Genomic DNA, 24,248 nt, shown 5'->3' with positions numbered 1-24,248 from the left:
CTAAACACTACCTCGCTAACGCGGGAAATGGCGAATAGTTTAAAAGAAAAAGAAAAGTGTATATGTATATCTGTGTATATGTATGCGTGTATATATATGTATATGTTGATATGTATATGTATGTGCGTGTATGGGCATTTATGTATATATTTGTGTATATGTTTGGATGGGCCATTCTTCGTCTGTTTCCTGGTGCTACCTTGCTGATGCGGGAAACGGCAATCAAGTATAATTTATGATAGAAATGAATGAGTGAATGGGTCTTTCTTCATCTATTTCCTAGTGCTATCTCACTGATGCGGGAAATGGCAATCAAGTACAATGAATAGATCGATATTTATATATGTAGATATGTTGATCACACTAGTCTGTGATGATAATTATGATTATGAAGACACACTTTAGTATGGGTTCATATGATTTTATTTAACATTTAATTTTTCTATACATGTGATACATGGTTCATGAAGACAATCCACCTTATGAGGTGCCAGTAATTGATAAAGTTATTCAAATCACAACTGAAGAACCATCTATGATGGTAGACGTTAGGTGGTACTTCTGTTGTAATGTTGGGATTTAAATAACTTTATCGATTATTGGCACCTGATGAGGTGGATTGTCTCCATGAAACATGTTGTGCCAAATGTATAGCACCATGTGAAAAGTGAGCCTATGCATCATAAGGAAACAGTCTATGGACATGGAGTGCCTCAGTATTTTGTGCTGCATGTCTTTTGCCTCTTACATCATGCCACCAAAGTATCTTTTAAGGTCTCTTGCTGAGAAATATAAGGCCATCACTGTATGCTTTTTAAATGAGTTTCTTGTAATTTAATACTTTCTGAGAATTATAAAGAAAGTGATATAGATAATTTCTTTTGTGCCATTCTTACACAAGTGCCATTATATCCTATGCCATTTTTTCTGAGCCATTATCATTTATGTTAAATGGACGTGCTCAAACATTATATATGAGAGAGGTGGACAATCATCTGATATTATTAAGCCTGGCCTTGGACTTAGTGAGTCTACTTCATGTACTGTTCATGATAGGGCAGAGAAGATCGAGGAGAGTGCCATTAATTGGTGCATCTAAGACTTCATATTCCCAAAGTTTGATTATGGAGACAATGGAATGAATGTTGAGCATATGGATCAAACCCCAAAATCATGAAAATGTTCCCATCACCATGCTTGTAATACAAGCAAAGGCCTGAAGTATATATATGATGACTTAGCAGCAAAGACAATTTAAGTAAGTCCAAGTTTGTTAGCAAATTTTAGGAGATGCCTTAATTACCACAACATGGAGATAACCAATGAGGCTGCTCCTTTTGAAGTTACTACAGGTTGTACCTCTCTAGTCTGGCAACTCCCACAGTCCTGTATGTTTTGAATCTGTCGCCATTAGTTTGTGGATTTGCCACCTGGGCAGCACTGTTAGTAATAACCAAAGAGATTAAAGAGGAAAACCTAGAGGAATGGATGAATGTACATAATGATGAGCCTGTTTATCAACCAGCTGATTAAGAAATTGTGGATATGGTTCAGCAAGATGAGAAGAAACAAGATCATCATGAAGAAAGTGTAGAGGAAAATGAGGAAGGGAAAGAAAGAATTTCTGTAGATAGATGTGTCCTGATGATGAAAAATTTAATTGCAGGACTGGAGCAAAGGGAATTTATAACAGAACAAGAAATTGTCTTTATTTGATTCAAAGAAAATTGATTAAGGAAAAGCAAAAGTACCAGAAGCAAGCTACATTGCAACAGTGGTTGAAGAAGGTTTTTAATAACACTACCAAGGCTCACCCCAGTGTAGAAAATCCACTTCCCTGCACCTCCTCTGCCCCTTATGTGCAAGTGTATGCTGACCATGGAGATGCTAGTGACCCTGCATAAACTGGAGATACTGCTGGTCCTGGAAAACTGCTGACCATGAAGACCCTGCTGACCCTGATGTACTTCTGATGTAGCATGTAACAATAAAGACCTTGTTTGGAAGCATTAACGGTTGTGTTATTTGCTGTTTTGAGCTCTGTTCCACCTTTGATAATGCTGTAATTTGTATGTGGAATGAGCTGGCAAGACTAGGGTTGGGCATATGTTTACATCGGGGGTTCCCTTAGGCATCAATTTCTGTGGTTTGGCAATGGCCAAGTCCCAAGGTTAGCGGATTAAAGAGTTACATCTTGTACTGCCAAAAATTTCCCAGGAACCTTCATGACCATCTTTGAGGAAGGTGGTTATGCTCCAAAGCAGATTTTTGATGTGGACGTAACAGATTATTTTGGAAGAGAATTTTTTTGAGAACATATATTTCTGATGAAAATAAGACTCCACCAGGATTCAAAGCTGCCAAGGGGCACTTCACACTTCTTGTGGGGTACAACACTAAAGGTGACTGCATGCCTAAACCTTTAAAAAAATGGTCTACCATTCAGAAAATTCCAGGGCTTTAGGAGCTGTGGAATTTTCTGTGGTAGTGTGTATGGCAGTATTTGCCTACATATTATTATTCTTATCCAAAGGGATGGCTAACAGTCAAAGTTTTCAGTAATTATTTGCTGTAAAGCTCCATGTAGAGCTGAAGGAATACTGTGCAGAGAAGAATATAAGTTTCAGAATTTTCCCTCTTATCGATAATGCCCCTGGCCAACCACCTTCAGTACAGGACCTTTGTGAGTACATCAAAGTAGTCTTTCTTCCACCCAGCAGCCATTGAACCAGGGATAGATGTATACTTTCAAGGCCTGCTATTTATGGAGAACATTTGCAAATGAAGGCTACTGAGAATGACCACATGACTGTGTAGGAATTCTGGAAGTCCTTCTCTAACAGTGATACCATCTTGATCGTCGTTGGGGGCGTGGAAGGAAATCACCAGTGTTCGTATAAACAGAGTGTGATGCAAAGCTTATCTTTCAGTTTGTTCTTGGATTCTAGGGTTTTGATGCCAACACTGAAGTATCAAGAATGCATGTATATATGTGCAGATGGCAAAGAAAGTCAGCTTTAATGAGGTGGAGGAGGGTGATGTGGAATTGTTAAAGTCACACAAGCAAGAGCTGTTGAAAAGCTGTTGTCCTTTTTCAGTTGAAGAAGGACCACCTGGAGGAGGTATTACCACAGCACAAGAAGGGGATAGGAGGTAAAGCAAGTGTATTCTCGCATTAGCAAGAGGCTAGGTAAAACATTTCACTACATCTACGTTGCTCTCACTGTATTTGATGATCCATATACAATGGGGGTTGAAAGGTGGCTCCAAAAAGTCCACCATGAGAAGACCTTGAGGTTAAACAGACAATACTGGATTTCTTTTTAAAGAAAAGGACACTTGTAAGGAGGACCACCTATCAACGACTTGTTACGTAATAGCTGAACTCACTCACTTATCACCACCACCTTCCACAGCTGCATCATCTGACCCAGATTATCCCCCTTCCCAATAACTCTTCCATTCACCTACTCCTCCCTTTCCATCAGCACCAGCAAGCCATGCAGAAACAACAGTGAATGTAAGTATTGAAAATAAGTATGTTAGTTTCTCTTTTGATTGATAGAATTTGTTCAACAACAGAATGGATGTTATAGTATTTAATATTTCCTGGTATATGTATACTCACCAGTATGATAATTTTTTTTTTTTTTTTTTTCGCTGTCTCCCGCGTTTGCGAGGTAGCGCAAGGAAACAGACGAAAGAAATGGCCCAACCCACCCCCATACACATGCCTTGATTCAATCCACTGACAGCACGTCAACCCTGGTATACCACATCGCTCCAATTCACTCTATTCTTTGCCCTCCTTTCACCCTCCTGCATGTTCAGGCCCCGATCACACAAAATCTTTTTCACTCCATCTTTCCACCTCCAATTTGGTCTCCCTCTTCTCCTCGTTCCCTCCACCTCCGACACATATATCCTCTTGGTCAATCTTTCCTCACTCATTCTCTCCATGTGACCAAACCATTTCAAAACACCCTCTTCTTGGTATTGTCTTATTAATAAAGAAACCCCTCATTTCCATTACTTACATTTTTTTTTTTTCCGCTGTCTCCCGCGTTTGCGAGGTAGCGCAAGGAAACAGACGAAAGAAATGGCCCAACCCACCCCCATACACATGTATATACATACGTCCACACACGCAAATATACATACCTACACAGCTTTCCATGGTTTACCCCAGACGCTTCACATGCCCTGATTCAATCCACTGACAGCACGTCAACCCCGGTATACCACATCGATCCAATTCACTCTATTCCTTGCCCTCCTTTCACCCTCCTGCATGTTCAGGCCCCGATCACACAAAATCTTTTTCACTCCATCTTTCCACCTCCAATTTGGTCTCCCTCTTCTCCTCATTCCCTCCAGCTCCGACACATATATCCTCTTGGTCAATCTTTCCTCACTCATTCTCTCCATGTGCCCAAACCATTTCAAAACACCCTCTTCTGCTCTCTCAACCACGCTCTTTTTATTTCCACACATCTCTCTTACCCTTCCGTTACTTACTCGATCAAACCACCTCACACCACACATTGTCCTCAAACATCTCATTTCCAGCACGTCCATCCTCCTGCACACAACTCTATCCATAGCCCACGCCTCGCAACCATACAACATTGTTGGAACCACTATTCCTTCAAACATACCCATTTTTGCTTTCCGAGATAATGTTCTCGACTTCCACACATTCTTCAAGGCTCCCAGAATTTTCGCCCCCTCCCCCACCCTATGATCCACTTCCGCCTCCATGGTTCCATCAGCTGCCAGATCCACTCCCAGATATCTAAAACACTTTACTTCCTCCAGTTTTTCTCCATTTAAACTTACCTCCCAGTTGACTTGACCCTCAACTCTACTGTACCTAATAACCTTGCTCTTATTCACATTTACTCTTAACTTTCTTCTTTCACACACTTTACCAAACTCAGTCACCAGCTTCTGCAGTTTCTCACATGAATCAGCCACCAGCGCTGTATCATCAGCGAACAACAACTGACTCACTTCCCAAGCTCTCTCATCCCCAACCGACTTCATACTTGCCCCTCTTTCCAAAACTCTTGCATTCACCTCCCTAACAACCCCATCCATAAACAAATTAAACAACCATGGAGACATCACACACCCCTGCCGCAAACCTACATTCACTGAGAACCAATCACTTTCCTCTCTTCCTACACGTACACATGCCTTACATCCTCGATAAAAACTTTTCACTGCTTCTAACAACTTGCCTCCCACACCATATATTCTTAATACCTTCCACAGAGCATCTCTATCAACTCTATCATATGCCTTCTCCAGATCCATAAATGCTACATACAAATCCATTTGCTTTTCTAAGTATTTCTCACATATTTTTGATTTATGCAACCATTTTCAAGAGCATTCACAATAATCAAAAGGTGGCTGTATTTGAAAATTTTTAAGCATATTCTTATGGTTGTATGCAGCATAATTTTCTGATTTGAATGGTATACAGCTCAACCTGATGATTCTTATCTTTTTCCCCTACAAGTGCTGCATGGTCTTTAACTCTTTCATGTCATACTTGATTTTTCTTTCCAACTCTCATAATTCACATTTTTCAAGATGTCAAGAAATTGTACTATTTCAAAGAGATATATCGTTATCTATATCTCTGATGCCCTTTCCCTTCAGGATCTCCGATCAAGGGTGTGGGCACAACAAAGTGTCTCCACTTATCCGTGTCCTTAAATGCCTCCCTTGCCTATACCATTGCATGCATTCTTCCCTCATATCTTTTTCTCCACTGCTCTTCCATGCTATTTCCTACCAGAGAAATTCATATAACAATGAAAGAAGATTACTCCTGAAGTATGTTTTGTCCACACCTGTCATTCTAAAGTGTAAAAGGTTTGTGGATGTTTCAGCAGAACGTGCTAGAAAATGTGGCCCTTAGTGTCAAGTAAGTTGTTTATTTTACCTACTCCAGAAAATTGATTATTATTGTACTTTGTATTGTAAATCTTTTTTTAAAGTCAGTGAGATTCGTTGATAATTTCGTCTTAATAAAAAACTATAAATTTGTAAAATTACCAGCCAGTCCAGTCAGACGAATGGATGCCAAGGTCAGGTGGATGCTTGCAGCGCTGCCTCCACTTTTGCCAGGAAACCTTCTTCTGCCTCATTATGATCAACTTTCATAGCTGGAAGAATATGACTCTCCATATGACCCAAAAACATACCATCATCATTAGATGATTCAGGATCATCTTTTGCGATATCTTTTAAATCTATCTATAAGCCTCTCAGTTTCCCTCATAGAAATCTCATGAAATTATGCATTCATTAATATGGCTGGAGGATGACTGACTTCAGGTAGAAATTTGTCATGCAATGTTGTCACCACTAAGACTAAATGTGTGACCTTGAAATGCATACACTGTCACCACTCAGGCTCGATGCATGGCCTTGAAATGGAGGTGTGAAACTTGATGCATGAATAGACCTTTTCCTGTTCCAGCCTCCCCTGACTGATGTCTGTCACCACAAATGCCTTGTACCAATTATTGTTTGTTCAGACAGATGCACACTTGTACAGACAGATACAAGAATAATTCTATACTTTTGCAAGTCCTAAAAGCTCGGCTAAGTAAGCAAATAGCTTAGTTTTCCCTTAGTTTTTCAACTACAGTATTACTGTAACACAATCAGCATGGAAGTATTCACGAGTTAATGTTTACCATTAAATGAATGATATATAATAAGCACAATATTACTGGAATTCTACCAATGTGTAACTTTTAATCACTTAGTATTCAACTGTAGTATTCAACTGATCTCCACTAAATGCATAATATGTGAACCATAGAATTTGCTCTGTAAAACTTCATATATTATGTAGATATTCCTTACTCATGTGCTTATCCAAGACATAGAAGTTTCTAGTCCCACCTTGATCTTAATTGCTCTTTTATGATTAATTAACTAGTTACTATTATGACCACCCAGTTTTGTATTTTCCCAACTGTATATTTTCAGCCGAATGGCTGCTTGAATTCAATAAATCATTCTTTGTATATTTATTTATTTATATATGTAAATATCCACTTGGAGGTGTTAAGGTGCTACTCTGTTGCCAGGCATGTGAGGTGCTCCATTATTATTTTCAAGCATGCCAAGTGAATTGTGTGGAATTTTAGTAAGTGATTTCACAGAAAATGGGATTACTAAAGGTTTTACATCATGGATTTCTCATATCTTGTAAGAATGACCCAGCAACAAAAATTATTGCATCAGATAAGGGCATAGATCTCATACATGCATCCTAGATTTCCTCCTCTTTCCCATACTTGTTTGCTGTTTATCATGATAGCACCAGTGACAGATGAAGAAAAGGCCTCATTCACTCATATCCATTATTTTGCCGTTGTGTGTATTGCACCGGAACAAAAGCTCCTATCCACAACCAGGCTCCCACAGACCTTTCTTTGGTTTACCCAGGATACTTTATATCCTTTGGTTCAGTATGTTGATAGCATGTTGCCCTTTGTATACCACATTATTCCAGTTTATTCTGTCACATGCATGCCATGTTCAGTACCTCATCAGTCATAATCTTTATCACTCCATCCTTCCATTTCCAGTTAATTTCCCCTTTTCCTTGTCCCTGCCATTTCTGACATATGCTCTTTGTCAACTACTCTTCACTCATTCTCTGTGTCCAAAACCATTTCATCACACCCTCTTCAGCTCTTTCAAACATTCTCTTCTTATTACCATACCTTTCTCTTATCCAATCGCTGTGTATTCGATCAGTCCACCTCATCCCACATATTGTCCTAAAACATTTAATTTCCAACACATGCTCTGCTTTTGCACATTTTCATCTATAGCCCATGTCTCACATTCAAACAACATCAGTGAGTTTACAATATCTTCAAGCATACCCATTTTTGCTCTCCCAAATAGCAACCTCTTCCTCCACAAATTTCTCAAATGTTCCCAAAATCTTTGCTACCTTGTGACTTTCCTCTACTTCCGTGTTTCCATTTGCTGCCATGACCACTCCCAGGTATCAAGTTTTCTCACCTCAAACTTACAGCCAAACTTACCTATTGTTCTGCTCTGCTGAATTTAATGATCTTGCTATTCACGTTTACTCTCAACTTTCTCCTTTCACGTGCTATCCAAAATTCACACACCAACTTCTGTAGTTTCTCACTCATATGTACCACCAGTGCCATGTCATCACCAAACAACAGCTGGTCCACTTTCAAGATCTCATTACTCTCAACTGAGTGTATGCCTGGCCTTCTTTCCAAAACTGTTACATTTACCTCCCTCACCATTCCACCCATGAACAAATTATACAGCCATGGTGACATCACCCGCCCCAGCCACAGACACACCTTTCCCGGAACCATGTAATTCCTCTCTACCTACTCACATACATGCCTTACTCTCTCGATAAAGATTTTTCAATGCCTCTAATAGATTTCCTGCCACAATATATATTTGTTCCACCATCCACTAAGCATCTCCATCAGCTCTCTCATATGCTTTCTCCAGATTTATAATTGCCTTATACAAATCCTTTTGTTTCACTGAGTATTTCTCACACATGTTTTTCAACACAGAGAACTGATTCACACATCTGTTACTATAAGCGAAATCTTTAGGCTGATGCTGTATGCATTCCACCTCCGTGTGGATCACCATTTTCTCATACTGTGTACAAGGTACACTCAAAAAACTTATACCTCAGTAATGTGAACACCCATCCTTGTCTCCTTTGCCTTTATACAGTGGCTTTATACTTGCATTCTACTAATACTTAGGCACGTCACCATAATTCACACACTGAATATTCTTATCAACCAATCAACAACACAGTCACCCCCTTTCTTAATAAATTCAACAGCAATACCATCCACTCCTGCTGCCCTGCTGCATTTCATTTCGGAGACAATTGAAATATGAAAAATACTTGTGTGTCTTCCAGAAGTTTTACAAAAGAAATTTGGAGGATTGTGAAAAGTATGTAGTGCATGGAGGAGGCTCAGGAATTGGAACTAATCTCTGTAGCAAATTTGGGCAAAGATGAAATGTTCAAAGGAGTTATAGCTTCTTGGAATATTTTGAGAATTTAATCAGTTAAGATTTTGAATTCGGAGAATATTTATAAGATTTATTTTTATATGTAACTTTCCCCTTCAGAATCTGGCAGAAACAGAAGTCAGTGCCTTTGAATTGACATCTCTCCAAGAGACTCTCAATGAAATCAGGAGCTCTTTAGACGAGTCAAACAGGGCGGCCTTTCAAAACAACATTGAGGTTCATCTCATGCATATAATGTCTGCTGTGTCTCAAATGGGGACCCTTCAAGCCTTCAACAATCATAATGGTGCTCCAGTATAGAGAAATAAGGAAGATAGATTTTTTCTTTTAGCATTATGTGGTTAGGATGTTTGCAGTTCATTTAACTCATTCAGAAAGTGCATATTCTGAAACTGCTATGGCAATTGTGATTGATACTCACATTGACTTACTGTGTAAGACTATTCTGTATAGAACCCTGTGGTTAACATTGTTTCAGGTCTGGCACTTGAAAAGATCACTAGGGCTCTTACACTGGTCACTTGTCAAAAATACAAGATGTCCATGTTGTGAACTTATCTACAGTTATTGTTATGTAGATAGCAGATTTATGTGATTCTTTTTTGTACAGTATATACAAAATATATATACATACATACATACATACATACATACACACACAATATATATATATATATATATATATATATATATATATATATATATATGCTGTCTTATATGTAAAGATCCTTTTAAGTTAGATAGGTCATTTGCTGATAAATTTTCAAGCAAGGAAAGGACAGACAAGTATTGTAATGAACAATGATATTTTTTACATCTTGAAGTACATATAGTTAATTAGCATATATAAATGGAAATTGAGCAGTTCAGTGACATTAGGGATGTTCTGCAGTGCTTTAACTAAATTATGTTAGTTTTGTATGATAAAGAGGTAGACAACAAATGCCAAAGAAAATTTCCCTCTTCATGAATTAAGAAGTTGTAGGTAGGGAACTTTGATAATTTCATATATATATATATATATATATATATATATATATATATATATATATATATATATATATATATATATATTATCTTTTTTCTTCTTTTCATACATGCTTGCCATTTCCTGCGTGAGTGTAGTAGAGTCAAGAACAGATGACAGAGCCATGGAGGTAAAATTCCTTTTTTCAAACATTTATAAGGTAAAAGTAGGAACAGATGAAGAACTTCCTCATTTGTCTACATCCACGCTAGTTGTCATTCACAATGCACCTAAACCAGCCCCCCCCCCCCTCCTCTCTCTCTCTCTCTCTCTCTCTCTCTCTCTCTCTCTCTCTCTCTCTCTCTCTCTCTCTCTCTCTCTCTCTCTCTCTCTCTCTCTCTCTGTCTCTCATATATGTATATACATAAGTGCCCACACCGCACATATACATACCTATACATTTCAACATATACATACTCAGATATATATACACATAGGTGAGATGGGGGGATAGGGGAGAAAGAATACTTCCCACATATTCCCTGCATGTCATAGAAGGCTGGAAATCCTCCCCTCCAGTTTTTACTTTATCAAAAGAAGGAATAGAGAAGAGGGGAAAGTGAGGATTTTCCCTCAAAGGTTCAGTTCTCTGTTCTTGATGCTACTTCGTTTAAGCGGGAAATGGCAAATATGTATGAAAAAGAAATGTGTGTGTGTGTATGTGAGTGTTTGTTAATTTGTTTTCATTGAAAATTGCCCCACATTTTTTTCTTTAAAGGGCCAGGAGTTACTCCAGGACCCCCTTTCCTGGAGTTCCTGGGACACCCATGGCTGCACTACAGAGTTACAGAAAAATAATGGACTCCTTTGAAGTAAGAAGTTCTTTAATGAGACTCTCAAAAAGTTCTTTAATTAGACTCTCGATTATACAGCCTTGCCAAAGGCAATTTTTCACTCGGTGCATCCTTGATCAAGCAGTCTGGTAATGCAGTTCCTTTCTTGTATTTCAATTTCTAAAAGTCAGAACAGAAGCGAAGCAAGGAGTGTTCATCTTCCTCGAAGGCTCAGGTTTGGGTGTGTGAATGTGTATGGATGTAATCAAGATGAGAAGGGAGAGATAGTGTGTCTAAGGAGAGGAACCTGGATGTCATGAGAGTGGGAGAACTAAATTAGGGGTAGCACTTCTGCTGAAGGAGTTGAGGGAATGTGTGAAAGAGTGTAAGAAAATGAGCCCTAGACTGTCTTGATGGGGATACAAATGAAGATGGATCACAAGAGGTGGGTGATTATTAGTGATTATGTACTTGGAAACAAGATGAGGGAGGAATAGAGTGTTTTTGGAGAATCCGAGCAAGTGCTTATACAATTTCATTTTGAGGGATTGGGTCATAGTGATAGATGATTTGAGTGTGAGTGGGTAGTGGCATTTGAGGGTATAATTAAAGGGTATGGGGTTCCCAGTCTTATGATTAAAAATGGTGAACAACCTGTGGAGTTGTGTATTGAAAAAGGATTGGTGATTAAGAATACCTCACTTGAAGAGAGGAACATACATTTGTTCTATACGCATGGGTGAGTACTTGTGAACGTGAACATGCTCATGCTCAGTGGGGCAGCTGATCATTACTTGGTAAAGGTGAGGTTGAAGATTTGTCGAGGTTGTGCATCCTGACTGAAGCAGACTTGGTAAGAGGAAAAGTGAAAAGCTGACTGTAGGTTCGTGAATAGTCTGAATATATTACTGTGAATATTAGGTAGGACTGGTGGTTGGGAATACTAAGTTTAATAAGAGGGACATGCATAAATTTAGGAAAAGAGGAAATGGTATGGGTAAGAAAAGGGTGGTAAAAGTGAGTGAGCTTCAATAAGCATTTGTGAGGAAATACCAGGAGAGATTGGATGATGAAAGGCAAAAGGTCAGAGTAAATGAAACTTAGAGTGGATGAGGAATGAGATGTATTTATTGCTTACATGTGTGAGAAAAGTATGTGGTGTGTGGATAGTGGGATGTGGCCAGGTGAGAAAGGGTAGCAAGTGGTGAGATAAGGAAGTAATGTTGTTAGTGAAGTAGAAGAGAGAGTTGTATTACCTGCAGGGAAGGGGTGCAATTAATTGAGTTATGTAATGGAGGAAACAGTAGGTGGTCAAGAGGAAGATGGAGGAACTGAAAAACATTGCAAATGAGAGTTGGAGTGAGTGAGGATCATCAAACCTGAAGAGAATTGAAATATGTTTTGTATGAGTTTAATATTGTGAGGAGAACTAGAGAATGGATGGGAACAGATGGGGAAGTAGAAAGAGGTAAAGATGAGGTAAAAAGGAGATGGAGGGAATATTTTAAGGGACTTTTGAATGGGTTGGATGAAGAATGGCAGATATGGGGTGTTTGGTTGAGGGAGATCTTGCAGTTGAAATTTCTTAAGAAAGGGGTTGGTGGCGTTATTGATTGATTTGTTAAGATTTTTAATCCCACCACTCGCAGCCCTTTCCCACATACCCACGTCCTTCTGTCCACATACCACATGCTTCTCATATGTTAGCACTACTTTCCTAAATGCCCTTCATTCCTCACCTCCCCTAGTTTCATTTACTGTCTCCTTTTTCCATTCTTCACTTGATGTTTCTTCACAAAACTGTCTTTTGCAGGCTCTCTCACTTTCACCTTCCTCTTCCCACCCATATCATTTCCTCTTTTCTTAAAGCCTCTATAAACTTTCACCTCCTCCACCAAGAAGTGATTAAACATTCCACCAGCTGTCCCACTCAAAACATTTATATTCAAGAGTCTCTTTAGCATGTCTATCAGTTACTACACAACTCAGTAATCCTGGTTATGATCGACTCAGTCACCCCTGTATATCCCTGTTATCAAAGTGTTTTTTTTTTTTTTTTACACAGTTGCACAAGCTGTTCAACATTTATCCCCACAACACTGGATAACACACACACACCCTAAACTGTCAGATAATCCTGGTTCAGACCATTGACAGCATGTATATAGCACATATACCTTTGGCAAGGCTTTGTCATTGTCATTCATTTTACAGAAAGGGGCGCAGTATTGCTGAGAAACTTCTCACTCCAAAGGAGTCCATAATTTTCTTGGTCTTTTGTAGAGTACAACATTGAAGCTCCTAGAGCTCCATAGAAGGGTTACTGGGGTTGTATAATAATGATATATGTATATGTTGGAACACTCCAGAGAAACTCCTGAAGATGGTGACAGTTTGGAAGAGGATGTTTAAGAGGAGAAAATTGAGAGTAAATGTAAACAAAATAAAAAGAGGATGATTTGAGACCAAGATCTGGAGATAGGGAAGTGCTTTAGGTACCTGGGAATGGGCGCGTTGGACGTGTTAGCTGGTGGAGCCATCAGGGCTGATGTGAGACATAGTTTGGAAGAGGACCCTAAGTTCTACACCCTGGAACTGCTGTGCAGAGAACGAGTAAGCATGGTTTCAATTTATGAGCATTTTATATTTTGTCACCAGCTTCAGATGATGTGGAATGGGTTTCACATGTGTGCTTCTCTAGCCTATCCCATGCATGACCAGGTCCCATGTGAGACTTTTGTCGCTGGGTCTTTTGATTATTTCCTATTAACCCCTCTAATACCCAGTTTTTTCCTTGCAGAATTTTTTAATAAGTTGACCTCATATTTAATTTTTACTGACTTTTAAATTTTGCTTTAATTTTCCTATGCCTTACTGATGATAAGGCTAAAAAAAAATCAGTCAGAATACCTAAATTGCAGAGATATGGCAAAGGTATGTTCAAGTAAGAAAAAAATATTCTGTTGTTAATTCAAGCTAATGAAATGTGATGACCTTGGGTAATTTAAAGATGATTATTTCATAGGTTATTAATCTTAGTTTTCTACATATTTCAAAAATTGTTTTTTTAACACTGATTTGAAAAGAAAATATACATTGCTAATATATAGGTAATGGCAGAGAAATATAGGTTTGAGTAGCTGTTGCTATCTTGTGTGATAAAGAATGTTATCAGTATTATACATAAAAGCATCATTCCTTTTATTACCTTGATAATTAGGGTCAAAATTATTGCTGTACTGTGCACTTGTTTTCAATCTGAAATGTTTTTTTTTTTTTTTACATATTTTGGCTTTTGATTTGGACATTTCGCACATGAAATGACAGTGAATACTTTTATATGACAATTTGCAATCTTTTGGAAATTTTCACTTTAACTAGTGAAGTGTTATTCTAATGCCAAAGCCCAAAAGATTGCTTATTGATGAAATAAGATGCAGCTGAATTTTTTGGAAAGATGCACTTAGAAGCTGCAGTTTTTCAGCTGTATTTCAAGCCAATGTCAAGGATCAGATTCAAAGCAAATGAGTATTTATATCTTTATTAGGCTGTATCTCTGATGCCCATTCCCTCTGGGGATTGCCATGGCAAGTGAGTCTCCACTTATCTCTGTTTTTACATGCCACCCTTGCATTCACCATTCCACACATTCTTCCACTATTTTTCCCTTCCAGTACTCTTCCACTCTTATTTCCCCTTGTCACAGTTGGTCATTTCACACTGACCCCTTTAAACTTACTATCATGCATTCCTTGTAAATTCCCTGTGCTTTTCCATTCTTTCCACATGTGCATACCACCTCACAGTATTATGTTTCACCGACTCTACAATTCATTCCCTGCCATAAAAAATGTCGTACACTCCCTTTACTTTGTTCTTTCCATTTAGTCGTACCACCTGCTCCTCTCAAATATCTCATTTCTACAGCTTGGATTCTTAACCTCTGTGACTCATTCCACGTCTCTGTTTCAGCTGCCTAGGTCAGGGTAGGAAGGACTTTGGTGTCCCTTAATCCTTTCTTCACTTCCATACGTAGGGAGGACTTTGGTGTCCCTTAATCCTTTCTTCACTTCCATACTTATACCTCTATCCTATTTTATTCTGTAAGGGAACCTAGTGATTCTTGTACCCTGTACTGCTTTCTCCCTTATCTCTAATTCCATGTCATGAAATTTACCCAAGATAGCTCCCAAATACTTAAATTCTGTCAACTCTTCCAGTTTTTTCTCCTCCTATGTCCATAACACAGTTTAGTACACTTTATAGGTGTTTGCATTATCCATACTTTCACTTTGTTTCCTTTCAAACACAATTACTTTACTTGCATTTACCTTCAATCACCAGTGCTTACACACATAAAAAACACCGTTACAATCTTCTACAGCTCTTCACTGTCAGCAAACAACAGCACCATCTGCAAAGGTTCATCTTTGCACCCCCGTTCCCTTATTTTGTTTTAATTTTTTATCATTCCATCCATATATATATATATATATATATATATTTTTTTTTTTTTTATACTTTGTCGCTGTCTCCCGCGTTTGCGAGGTAGCGCAAGGAAACAGACGAAAGAAATGGCCCAACCCCCCCCCCCATACACATGTATATACATACGTCCACACACGCAAATATACATACCTACACAGCTTTCCATGGTTTACCCCAGATGCTTCACATGCCTTGATTCAATCCACTGACAGCACGTCAACCCCGGTATACCACATCGCTCCAATTCACTCTATTCCTTGCCCTCCTTTCACCCTCCTGCATGTTCAGGCCCCGATCACACAAAATCTTTTTCACTCTATCTTTCCACCTCCAATTTGGTCTCCCTCTTCTCCTTGCTCCCTCCACCTCCGACACATATATCCTCTTGGTCAATCTTTCCTCACTCATCCTCTCCATGTGCCCAAACCACTTCAAAACACCCTCTTCTGCTCTCTCAACCACGCTCTTTTTATTTCCACACATCTCTCTTACCCTTACGTTACTCACTCGATCAAACCACCTCACACCACACATTGTCCTCAAACATCTCATTTCCAGCACATCCATCCTCCTGCGCACAACTCTATCCATAGCCCACGCCTCGCAACCATACAACATTGTTGGAACCACTATTCCTTCAAACATACCCATTTTTGCTTTCCGAGATAATGTTCTCGACTTCCACACATTCTTCAAGGCCCCCAGAATTTTCGCCCCCTCCCCCACCGTATGATCCACTTCCGCTTCCATGGTTCCATCCGCTGCCAGATCCACTCCCAGATATCTAAAACACTTCACTTCCTCCAGTTTTTCTCCATTCAAACTCACCTCCCAATTGACTTGACCCTCAACCCTACTGTACCTAATAACCTTGCTTTTATTCACATTTACTTAACTTTCTTCTTCCACACACTTTACCAAACTCAGTCACCAGCTTCTGCAGTTTCTCACATGAATCAGCCACCAGCGCTTCCAAGCTCTCTCATCCCCAACAGACTTCATACTTGCCCCTCTTTCCAAAACTCTTGCATTTACCTCCCTAACAACCCCATCCATAAACAAATTAAACAACCATGGAGACATCACACACCCCTGCCGCAAACCTACATTCACTGAGAACCAATCACTTTCCTCTCTTCCTACACGTACACATGACTTACATCCTCGATAAAAACTTTTCACTGCTTTTAACAACTTTCCTCCCACACCATATATTCTTAATACCTTCCACAGAGCATCTCTATCAACTCTATCATATGCCTTCTCCAGATCCATAAATGCTACATACAAATCCATTTGCTTTTCTAAGTATTTCTCACAAACATTCTTCAAAGCAAACACCTGATCCACACATCCTCTACCACTTCTGAAACCACACTGCTCTTCCCCAATCTGATGCTCTGTACATGCCTTCACCCTCTCAATCAATACCCTATCATATAATTTACCAGGAATACTCAACAAACTTATACCTCTGTAATTTGAGCTCTCACTCTTATCCCCTTTGCCTTTGTACATTGGCACTATGCACGCATTCCGCCAATCCTCAGGCACCTCACCATGAGTCATACATACATTAAATAACCTTACCAACCAGTCAACAATACAGTGACGTCACACAGCCCTGCCTCACACCCATATGTATACCAAAGCTTTCACTCAACTCTCCATCCACTCTTACAGCTGCATTTTCTCTCCTGTAGAAGGCTTTCACACCATCCAAACAATTTTCTGCCTGCCCCATATACCTTTATATCCTATAAAGCAATCCAGGCTACTCTGTCATACACTTTATCTAGATCCAGAAAAGCTGATCATCGTACCTTTCACCAGATATTTTTTCACAATCATTCTCACCACAGATATTTGATCCTAAAACTCCCTTGCTCCTCACTTATTCTGCATTTAGTCACTTCCATCATACAGGCAATCAGTATCTTGTGTATACTTTTCCTGGTATACATAACAGAAGTGGTAGAGGATGTGTGGATCAGGTGTATGCTTTGAAGAGTGTATGTGAGAAATACTTAGAAAAACAGATGGATTTGTATGTAGCATTTATGGATCTGGAGAAGGCATATGATAGAGTTGATAGAGATGCTCTGTGGAAGGTATTAAGAGTTTATGGTGTGGAAGGTAAGTTGCTAGAAGCAGTGAAAAGTTTTCATCGAGGATAAGTGATTGGTTCCCCGTGAATGTTGGATTGCGGCAGGGGTGTTTGATGTCTCCATGGTCGTTTGTGTATGGATGGGGTTGTTAGGGAGGTGAATGCAAGAGTTTTGGAGAGAGGGGCAAGTATGTGCTCTGTTCTGGATGAGAGGGCTTGGGAAGTGAGTCAGTTGTTGTTTGCTGATGATACAGACTTGGTGGCTGATTCAGGTCAGAAACTGCAGAAGCTGGTGACTGAGTTTGGTAAAATGTGTGAAAGGAGAAAGCTGGGAGTAAGTGTAAATAAGAGCAAGGTTAATAGGTACAGTAGGATTGTGGGACAAGTCAACTGGGAGGTAAGTTTGAATGGAGAAAAACTGGAGGAAGTGAAGTGTTTTAGATATCTGGGAGTGGATTTAGCAGCGGATGGAACCGTGGAAGTGAGTCACAGGGTGGGAGAGGGGGCGAAGGTTCTGGGAGCGTTGAAGAATGTGTGGGAGGCGAGAACATTATCTCGGAGAGCAAAAATGGGTATTTTTAAAGGAATAATGGTTCCAACAATCTTATATGATTGCGAGGCATGGGCTATAGATAGGGTTGTGCGGAGAAGGGTGGATGTGTTGGAATGAGATGTTTAAGGACAGTATGTGGTGTGAGGTGGTTTGATTAAGTAATGAAAGGGTAAGAGAGATGTGTGGTAATAAAAAGAGTGTGGTTGAGAGAGGAGAAGAGGATGTATTGAAATGGTTTGGTCACATGGAGAGAATTAGTAAGGAAAGATTGACAAAGAGGATATATGTGTCAGAGGTGGAGGGAATGAGGAGAAGTGGGAGACCAAATTGGAGATGGAAGGATGAAGTGAAAAAGATTTTGAGCGATCGGGGCCTGGACATACAGGAGGGTGAAAGATGTGCAATGAATAGAGTGAATTGGAATGATGTGGTATACTGGGGTCAACGTGCTGTCATTGGATTGAACCAGGGTATGTGAAGCGTCTGGGGTAAACCATGGAAAGTTTTGTGGGGCCAGGATGTGGAAAGGGAGCAGTGGTTTCGGTCCATTACACATGATAGCTAGAGACTGAGTGTGAACAAATGTGGCCTTTGTTGTCTTTTCCTAGTGCTACCTCGCATGTGCGCTGGGGGAAGGGGATGCCATTTCATGTGTGGCTGGGTGGTGACGGGATTGGATGAAGGCAGCAAGTATGAATATGTATGTACTTGTGTACATGTGTATATGTCTGTGTATAAGTATGTATACATCGAGATGTATAGGTATGTATATGTGCATGTGTGGGCATTTATGTATATACATGTGTATGTGGGTGGGTTGGGCCATTCTTTCGTCTTGTTCCTTGCGCTACCTTCCTAATGCAGGAGACAGCAACAAAGTATGATAAATAGATAAATAAAATACATAACAGACTTATTCCCCTGTAATTGCTACATACATCCTCTGCACCTTTTCCATCGAATAAAGAAACAGTAATAGCTTTCAGTCAATCCTCAGGCACAACCTTCTGCTTCCATGCTAAAGTACACATCAAATGCATCCACTCTTATCACACTTTCCCCTCCATACTTCATCATTTCAGCTGTAATCCCATCCACTCCAGGTTCTTTTCTTCCTTCAGCCTCATTATTGCCCATGTAACCTCCATTTAACCTCTTGTTTTGCTATAGGCCCTTGCACTTGTATCCTCTTCCTCTTGTAACAACTGCTGGCTCACCTTCTCAACACCTTCTCGTACATTCATCATTTCTTTTGAATACTCTCTCCATTGTCCTTGCATTTCCTTGTTCTGGTTCATCAGCTCCCCCTCCTTACTTCTCACATTAAATTTCGATTCTTACATCCATCTCTTACCCTTATAACCTCATTTTAGTACAATTTCTTATTTTCTCTAAACTTCTCTCTTAACTTTCTGCCAAAATCTTCATCTACTCTTTCTTTGCTTTCTTCTATCAGCCTCTTAACATTCCACATACACAACTTATATTCTTTCCTCCTCCTTTGCTGAACTGCCAGTGGTGCAATCCATTCAAGCAAACTACCAAATACCACAGCATTTCTGATCTCATCTGTCCACCATGCATTTCCCCTTCTGTTCTTGTATCTCACAACATTTTAAACATATCTTTCATACATGATTTTATCCCAGCATTCATTGCACTTTCATCCAAGCTTTTTGTCACCTTTCTTTCATACTTCTCACATTCTTTCCAATTCATTTTCATGCTTGCCAACACTTTTTACATCCCCATTTATACAATACTAAATTTCAATCCAACTAAGGAACATGGAATTGCTGACCTGAGGAACATGGAAAGCTTGACCAAAAAAGGACAAGATGAGGTGTAGATGGTCTCTCTAACTGGCAAAGTACCCATGTCTGCCACTGCACAGCTTTGACTTTCTTAATCTTTTTAACTTTAGATAGTACTTCTTGACATTTGTATAAAAAGGATTTATATTCCACTTGGAAAAGGTCAAAATCAGATGCAAAAATTGAAAAGTCCATTAATTTACCAAGTTTTGCCAATAGAATAGCAGGGTATTCTTCAAATCAAGATTTGTAAATCAGATTGAAAAGAGTTTGTACTATGTTCTAATGTTTTTCATTTTATATTTATTTATATTGTACATGTGGTGTAAATGCTGGTGAGTGAAACAAACAAAGAAGACCAAATGAGCATTTGATGAATGACCAAGAGAAAGAGTCCTGTTGGGGATGCTAGAACACATGCTGCTCATAAGATACCAACAAAGCCTCAGAGTCCTGTTGGGGATGCTAGAACACAAGCTGCTCATAAGATACCAACAAAGCCTCCTCGTCAGGAATAGAAAAATGTAATATATTCTGATAAACACAGAAGTGAAGAAATTATTTAAATGGAATTTTTTAACTAGAATGAAATGTGGTAAACCACATTTTACCAGTGTTTTATATATATTATTGTTCCTTGTCAGAGACCAGCAAATGTGATGCCTCCACATGAAATTGAATATTAACCGATGTGCTGTCAATGGATTGAACAAGGGCATGTGAAGCGTCTGGGGTAAACTATGGAAAGTTTTGTGGGGCCTGGATGTGGAAAGGGAGCTGTGGTTTCGGTGCACTAGACATGACAGCTAGAGACTGAGTCTTTTCCTAGCGCTACCTCACGCACACGCGTGTGTGTGTGCGCGCTCCATTTCGTGTAGCAGGGTGGCGACATGAATGGATGAAGGTAGCAAGTGTGGATGTGTACACGTGTATATATGTATATGTCTGTGTATGTATATTTATGTATATGTTGAAATGTATAGGTACGTATATGTGTGAGTGTGGGCGTTTATATATATACAAGGGTATGTTGGTGGGTTGGCCCATTCTTTCGTCTGTTTCCTTGCTCTACCTCGCTGATGCAGGAAACAGCAACTATGTACAATAAGAAAATATAACCTTTATTAAACAAGATCCTCTCAGTGAAGATAAAAGGACATTACCATCATGAAAATATCTTTAGCCAAAGTCAGTGCCATAATTGTCTTAGTGTTATTGGGAATATATAACCCCCTTCAATATTATCACAATTTTGGTATTTGCTTTCAACTTGAGATTTTTTTCAGGATGATAATGCTCTTGTAGCATTATTGAAAGGGTTCTGTTCATTATATATTTTCTTTTCTTCCTTTCATACTTTTTCACATAAGTTAGGTAGCACTAGGAATAGACAGAGAAAAGCCCTCTTTACCTCACATTCACTGTCTAGCTGACTGGTGGACTGAAACCACAATGCTCATCCACATCCATGCCACATGGACTCTTTCACTGGCATCCTTTCTCTCGCTGTCTTGTGTAATGGACTGAAACCACAACCCCCAAACCATATCCAGGCCACACAGACCTTTCTGTGGTTTCCATCTTGACTGGTCAGTCCATTGACAGCTTGGCACACCCTCTATTTATATAAAGTATTAATTCATACTCAGCATAAAGGTATCACATTTGCTGGCCTCTTGATGTGGAAGAAAAATTTAAGTTAAGTGAAGTTGCTAGTCTCAACAGTACACTTAAAAGCAGCAGTCAGATAAATTCTTTACTTATGTGTGCATGTGTGTGTGTGTGTATATTAAATTGATACTACAGTTTGTATTACTGTTAAATTCACGGAATGAATTTTATTGTACCATGGCACCCAAAAAGAAATCACAGGTAATGTTAATATTCCACACAAACCTGAAATCACCAGAGGGCTCAGTAATGAGTCTTCTGCCCTCTAAAGATTTATCATACGTGGCTACAATCAAACTTGGTGAAAATTGAAAAAGCTGCGAAACGATAACACTTCTTACATGCTAGGAATAAGACAAAAGTGCAATTTGCTTTGATTGAAGAATTGGAAAAGAATGTTGGTGATATGGTTTGATCAAAATCTGAAACAGATGCCTTTTAATTCAAGCTCAAGTATGGCCTGTGATGGATGCTCCCAACATAAATCATCTCTACAAAATTAGCACATGTACACTTTTTTTTTCTGTGGCAGGAATGAACGAAGGGCAATTTTAGGCGTTTGGAATGCATTGTGCATTGCAATCTTCCCCATATAGTATTAGGTTTGCTGTGTGTAGATTTACTGTACTTGCATTTTTTAAGGAATGCATCCCTTGTGCTTGTGAGGGTAAGATTTTTTTTATTAGTGTGTCATTACCCTTTGTAGACATCATTTTTCTTTGTTTTGCCCTATTGATGCAGATTCCTACAACTTTAAGGTAATTCATGCATAAATCACTACACTAAGAGAAAGTGATCGTTCTAATCTATGTGCCTAAGAAATGGGAATATACAACCATTGTGATGTGCACATTCCAGGCAGGGAACCCTGATGATATATAGTGGGGACCCCAATACTATGTACAGAGATTTTTTTCTCTTATTTAGTTTTTACAGTATTGAACTGTATTGTTATTACTGTACTTTATTGTTATTCTTATGATAATTATTTTATGCAGATAGTAGTTTTATGTATTTTGTCTATTATTGCAAACTTTAAAGCTAAATTGCATGCAATTAATATACACATGGGAAAGTCACTAACCATGCCTACCCATATATTTGAGTACCTACAACATTATGCCTGAGATAGGGCTATGTTTAGCACTTACTGGGTATCTTGCTTAATTCATGGTGGTGTTATCTTTTGCAGCCACATATTGTCCAGCATTTTCAATTTTAGGTTGATCCAGAATTTTTTTCAGCCATCGCTTATTCATTATCTAAGGTTTCATTGTATTAGTACTGCATTGTTTACTTTAACATTTTTACTGGCATATGAATTTTTATTTCGAGTTTTGAATACACATTACCATGCTACATGATATACAGTGATGTAACTACTTCAGTTATTGCTGAAATACAACCGAATGTACCTAACATTGGTTGAGTAAGAAATACTGAGACATATTTTGTCTATTAAATTATGAGACCTAGATGATCAGGGTCTGGATAACAGGTAATACATATATATCAGCATATCACAAGAATCCACATGCCCATTTGAGTACACACAGCATCATCACCGACCACTGACTGACTTCCTGAGTGCTGATTGAGCTGTAAAGAAGGGGATCCAAGGGTAGGGAGCTTAAGGTAAAGGCATACTAATTTCCTGCCTCATGAGCCCTTCTACCTGTATGAGGCTCTTGCTCTCTCAGAAAGCTGGCCATGTCCACCTATCAGGACCATAGGTCTTAAAGTTTTGTGGTGATGTGTTTGCATTTATGTGCAGAGAATGCAGGGCAGTTGAGTGGTCACTGCTTGTCATCTTCCTTCTGGTAGATGCGTCATGTTCATGAGGGGTTTTGGTTTATGTTAGAAGAGTGTGACCTGTGTTTGGGAAGTGTGGATTTTGATGGGCTGGAGTTTATGACTGAGTTAGGGTTGGTTGTTTAGTCTGTTAGTTTTTATCATTGTGTATATGTTTTGTCATTGTTATATTTGTGTGGGGTGGTGGGTATTGGTGAGTAGAGGTTACTGAAGTTTAAGACTGGATTCTATTTCTGCTTGTGGTTGGTCGTTAGTTATAGATTGCTTAGAGTTGAGTGCTGAGCATGTTGAGGTAAGACTGTATTGAGAGGATCTTTGTATCATAGTGAAGGTGTTGTGTGTTTGTGGTTGCTAGGTAACCAATGATTGTTCTGAGTGCATTATTTTGTGTAGGTTTCAGTTATGTTAAATGCAGATGAGGCATAGTTTAAAGTGGATGAATTGTTTGTAGAGGATGATAAATAATTTTTTTGTCTAAGTCACTGTCCAGAGTGCATTATTTGCTTTTTAGAGAGTGGAAGACCTAGCAGATAAGGCATAGTTTAAAGTGGATGAATTGTTTGTAGTATTTCAAGGGCATTTACTTTTTGTGTTAGTATTGTTGATGTGGGGAGTGAATGTTATGTATATTGTGTGTTGTGTCTAAAATGGTTGGTGTTTGACAGTTGGAGTGTCTGTCCTTTCAATGTGATGGAGGATGTGAGCTGGACTTGTATCTGTCCTGGGTTAAAAGTGATTGAAGACTTTTGTGGAAATGCAGAAATTCTGTTCTTTGTAAGCCATTGTTCCAATAGTGTAATGTAGTGTTGCAAGTTTGATGTTGTTACTGTGGTATCAGGGTGTATTGATCCGATTGTGAGGCTATTTGCATGAAAGGACCTTCATTTTGAGATTACCTTGAGGTAGTGGA

General features: G+C 39.1%; 1 protein-coding gene across 4 annotated transcripts in view; it reads left to right on the top strand.

Moving 5' to 3' along the window:
• Positions 1-9,760, top strand: part of LOC139756077 (protein lin-9 homolog) — a 100,377-nt gene extending 90,617 nt beyond the window's left edge. For 2 of the 4 annotated variants that reach the window (XM_071675095.1, XM_071675096.1), the window contains one exon: positions 9,193-9,760. In XM_071675095.1, the coding sequence (XP_071531196.1) occupies positions 9,193-9,393 (201 nt within the window). In that variant the 3' untranslated portion in view covers positions 9,394-9,760. Of the gene's footprint in view, positions 1-6,072; positions 7,053-9,192 lie in introns of those variants that run through there. The other 2 variants (XM_071675093.1, XM_071675094.1) reach the window with 2 other exon arrangements.
• Positions 9,761-24,248: the final 14,488 nt, after the last annotated feature.

Source organism: Panulirus ornatus, chromosome 20 (assembly GCF_036320965.1).
Source record: "Panulirus ornatus isolate Po-2019 chromosome 20, ASM3632096v1, whole genome shotgun sequence".
Lineage (NCBI taxonomy): Eukaryota > Metazoa > Arthropoda > Malacostraca > Decapoda > Palinuridae > Panulirus > Panulirus ornatus.
This window is presented reverse-complemented; position numbering and strand designations above follow the sequence as displayed.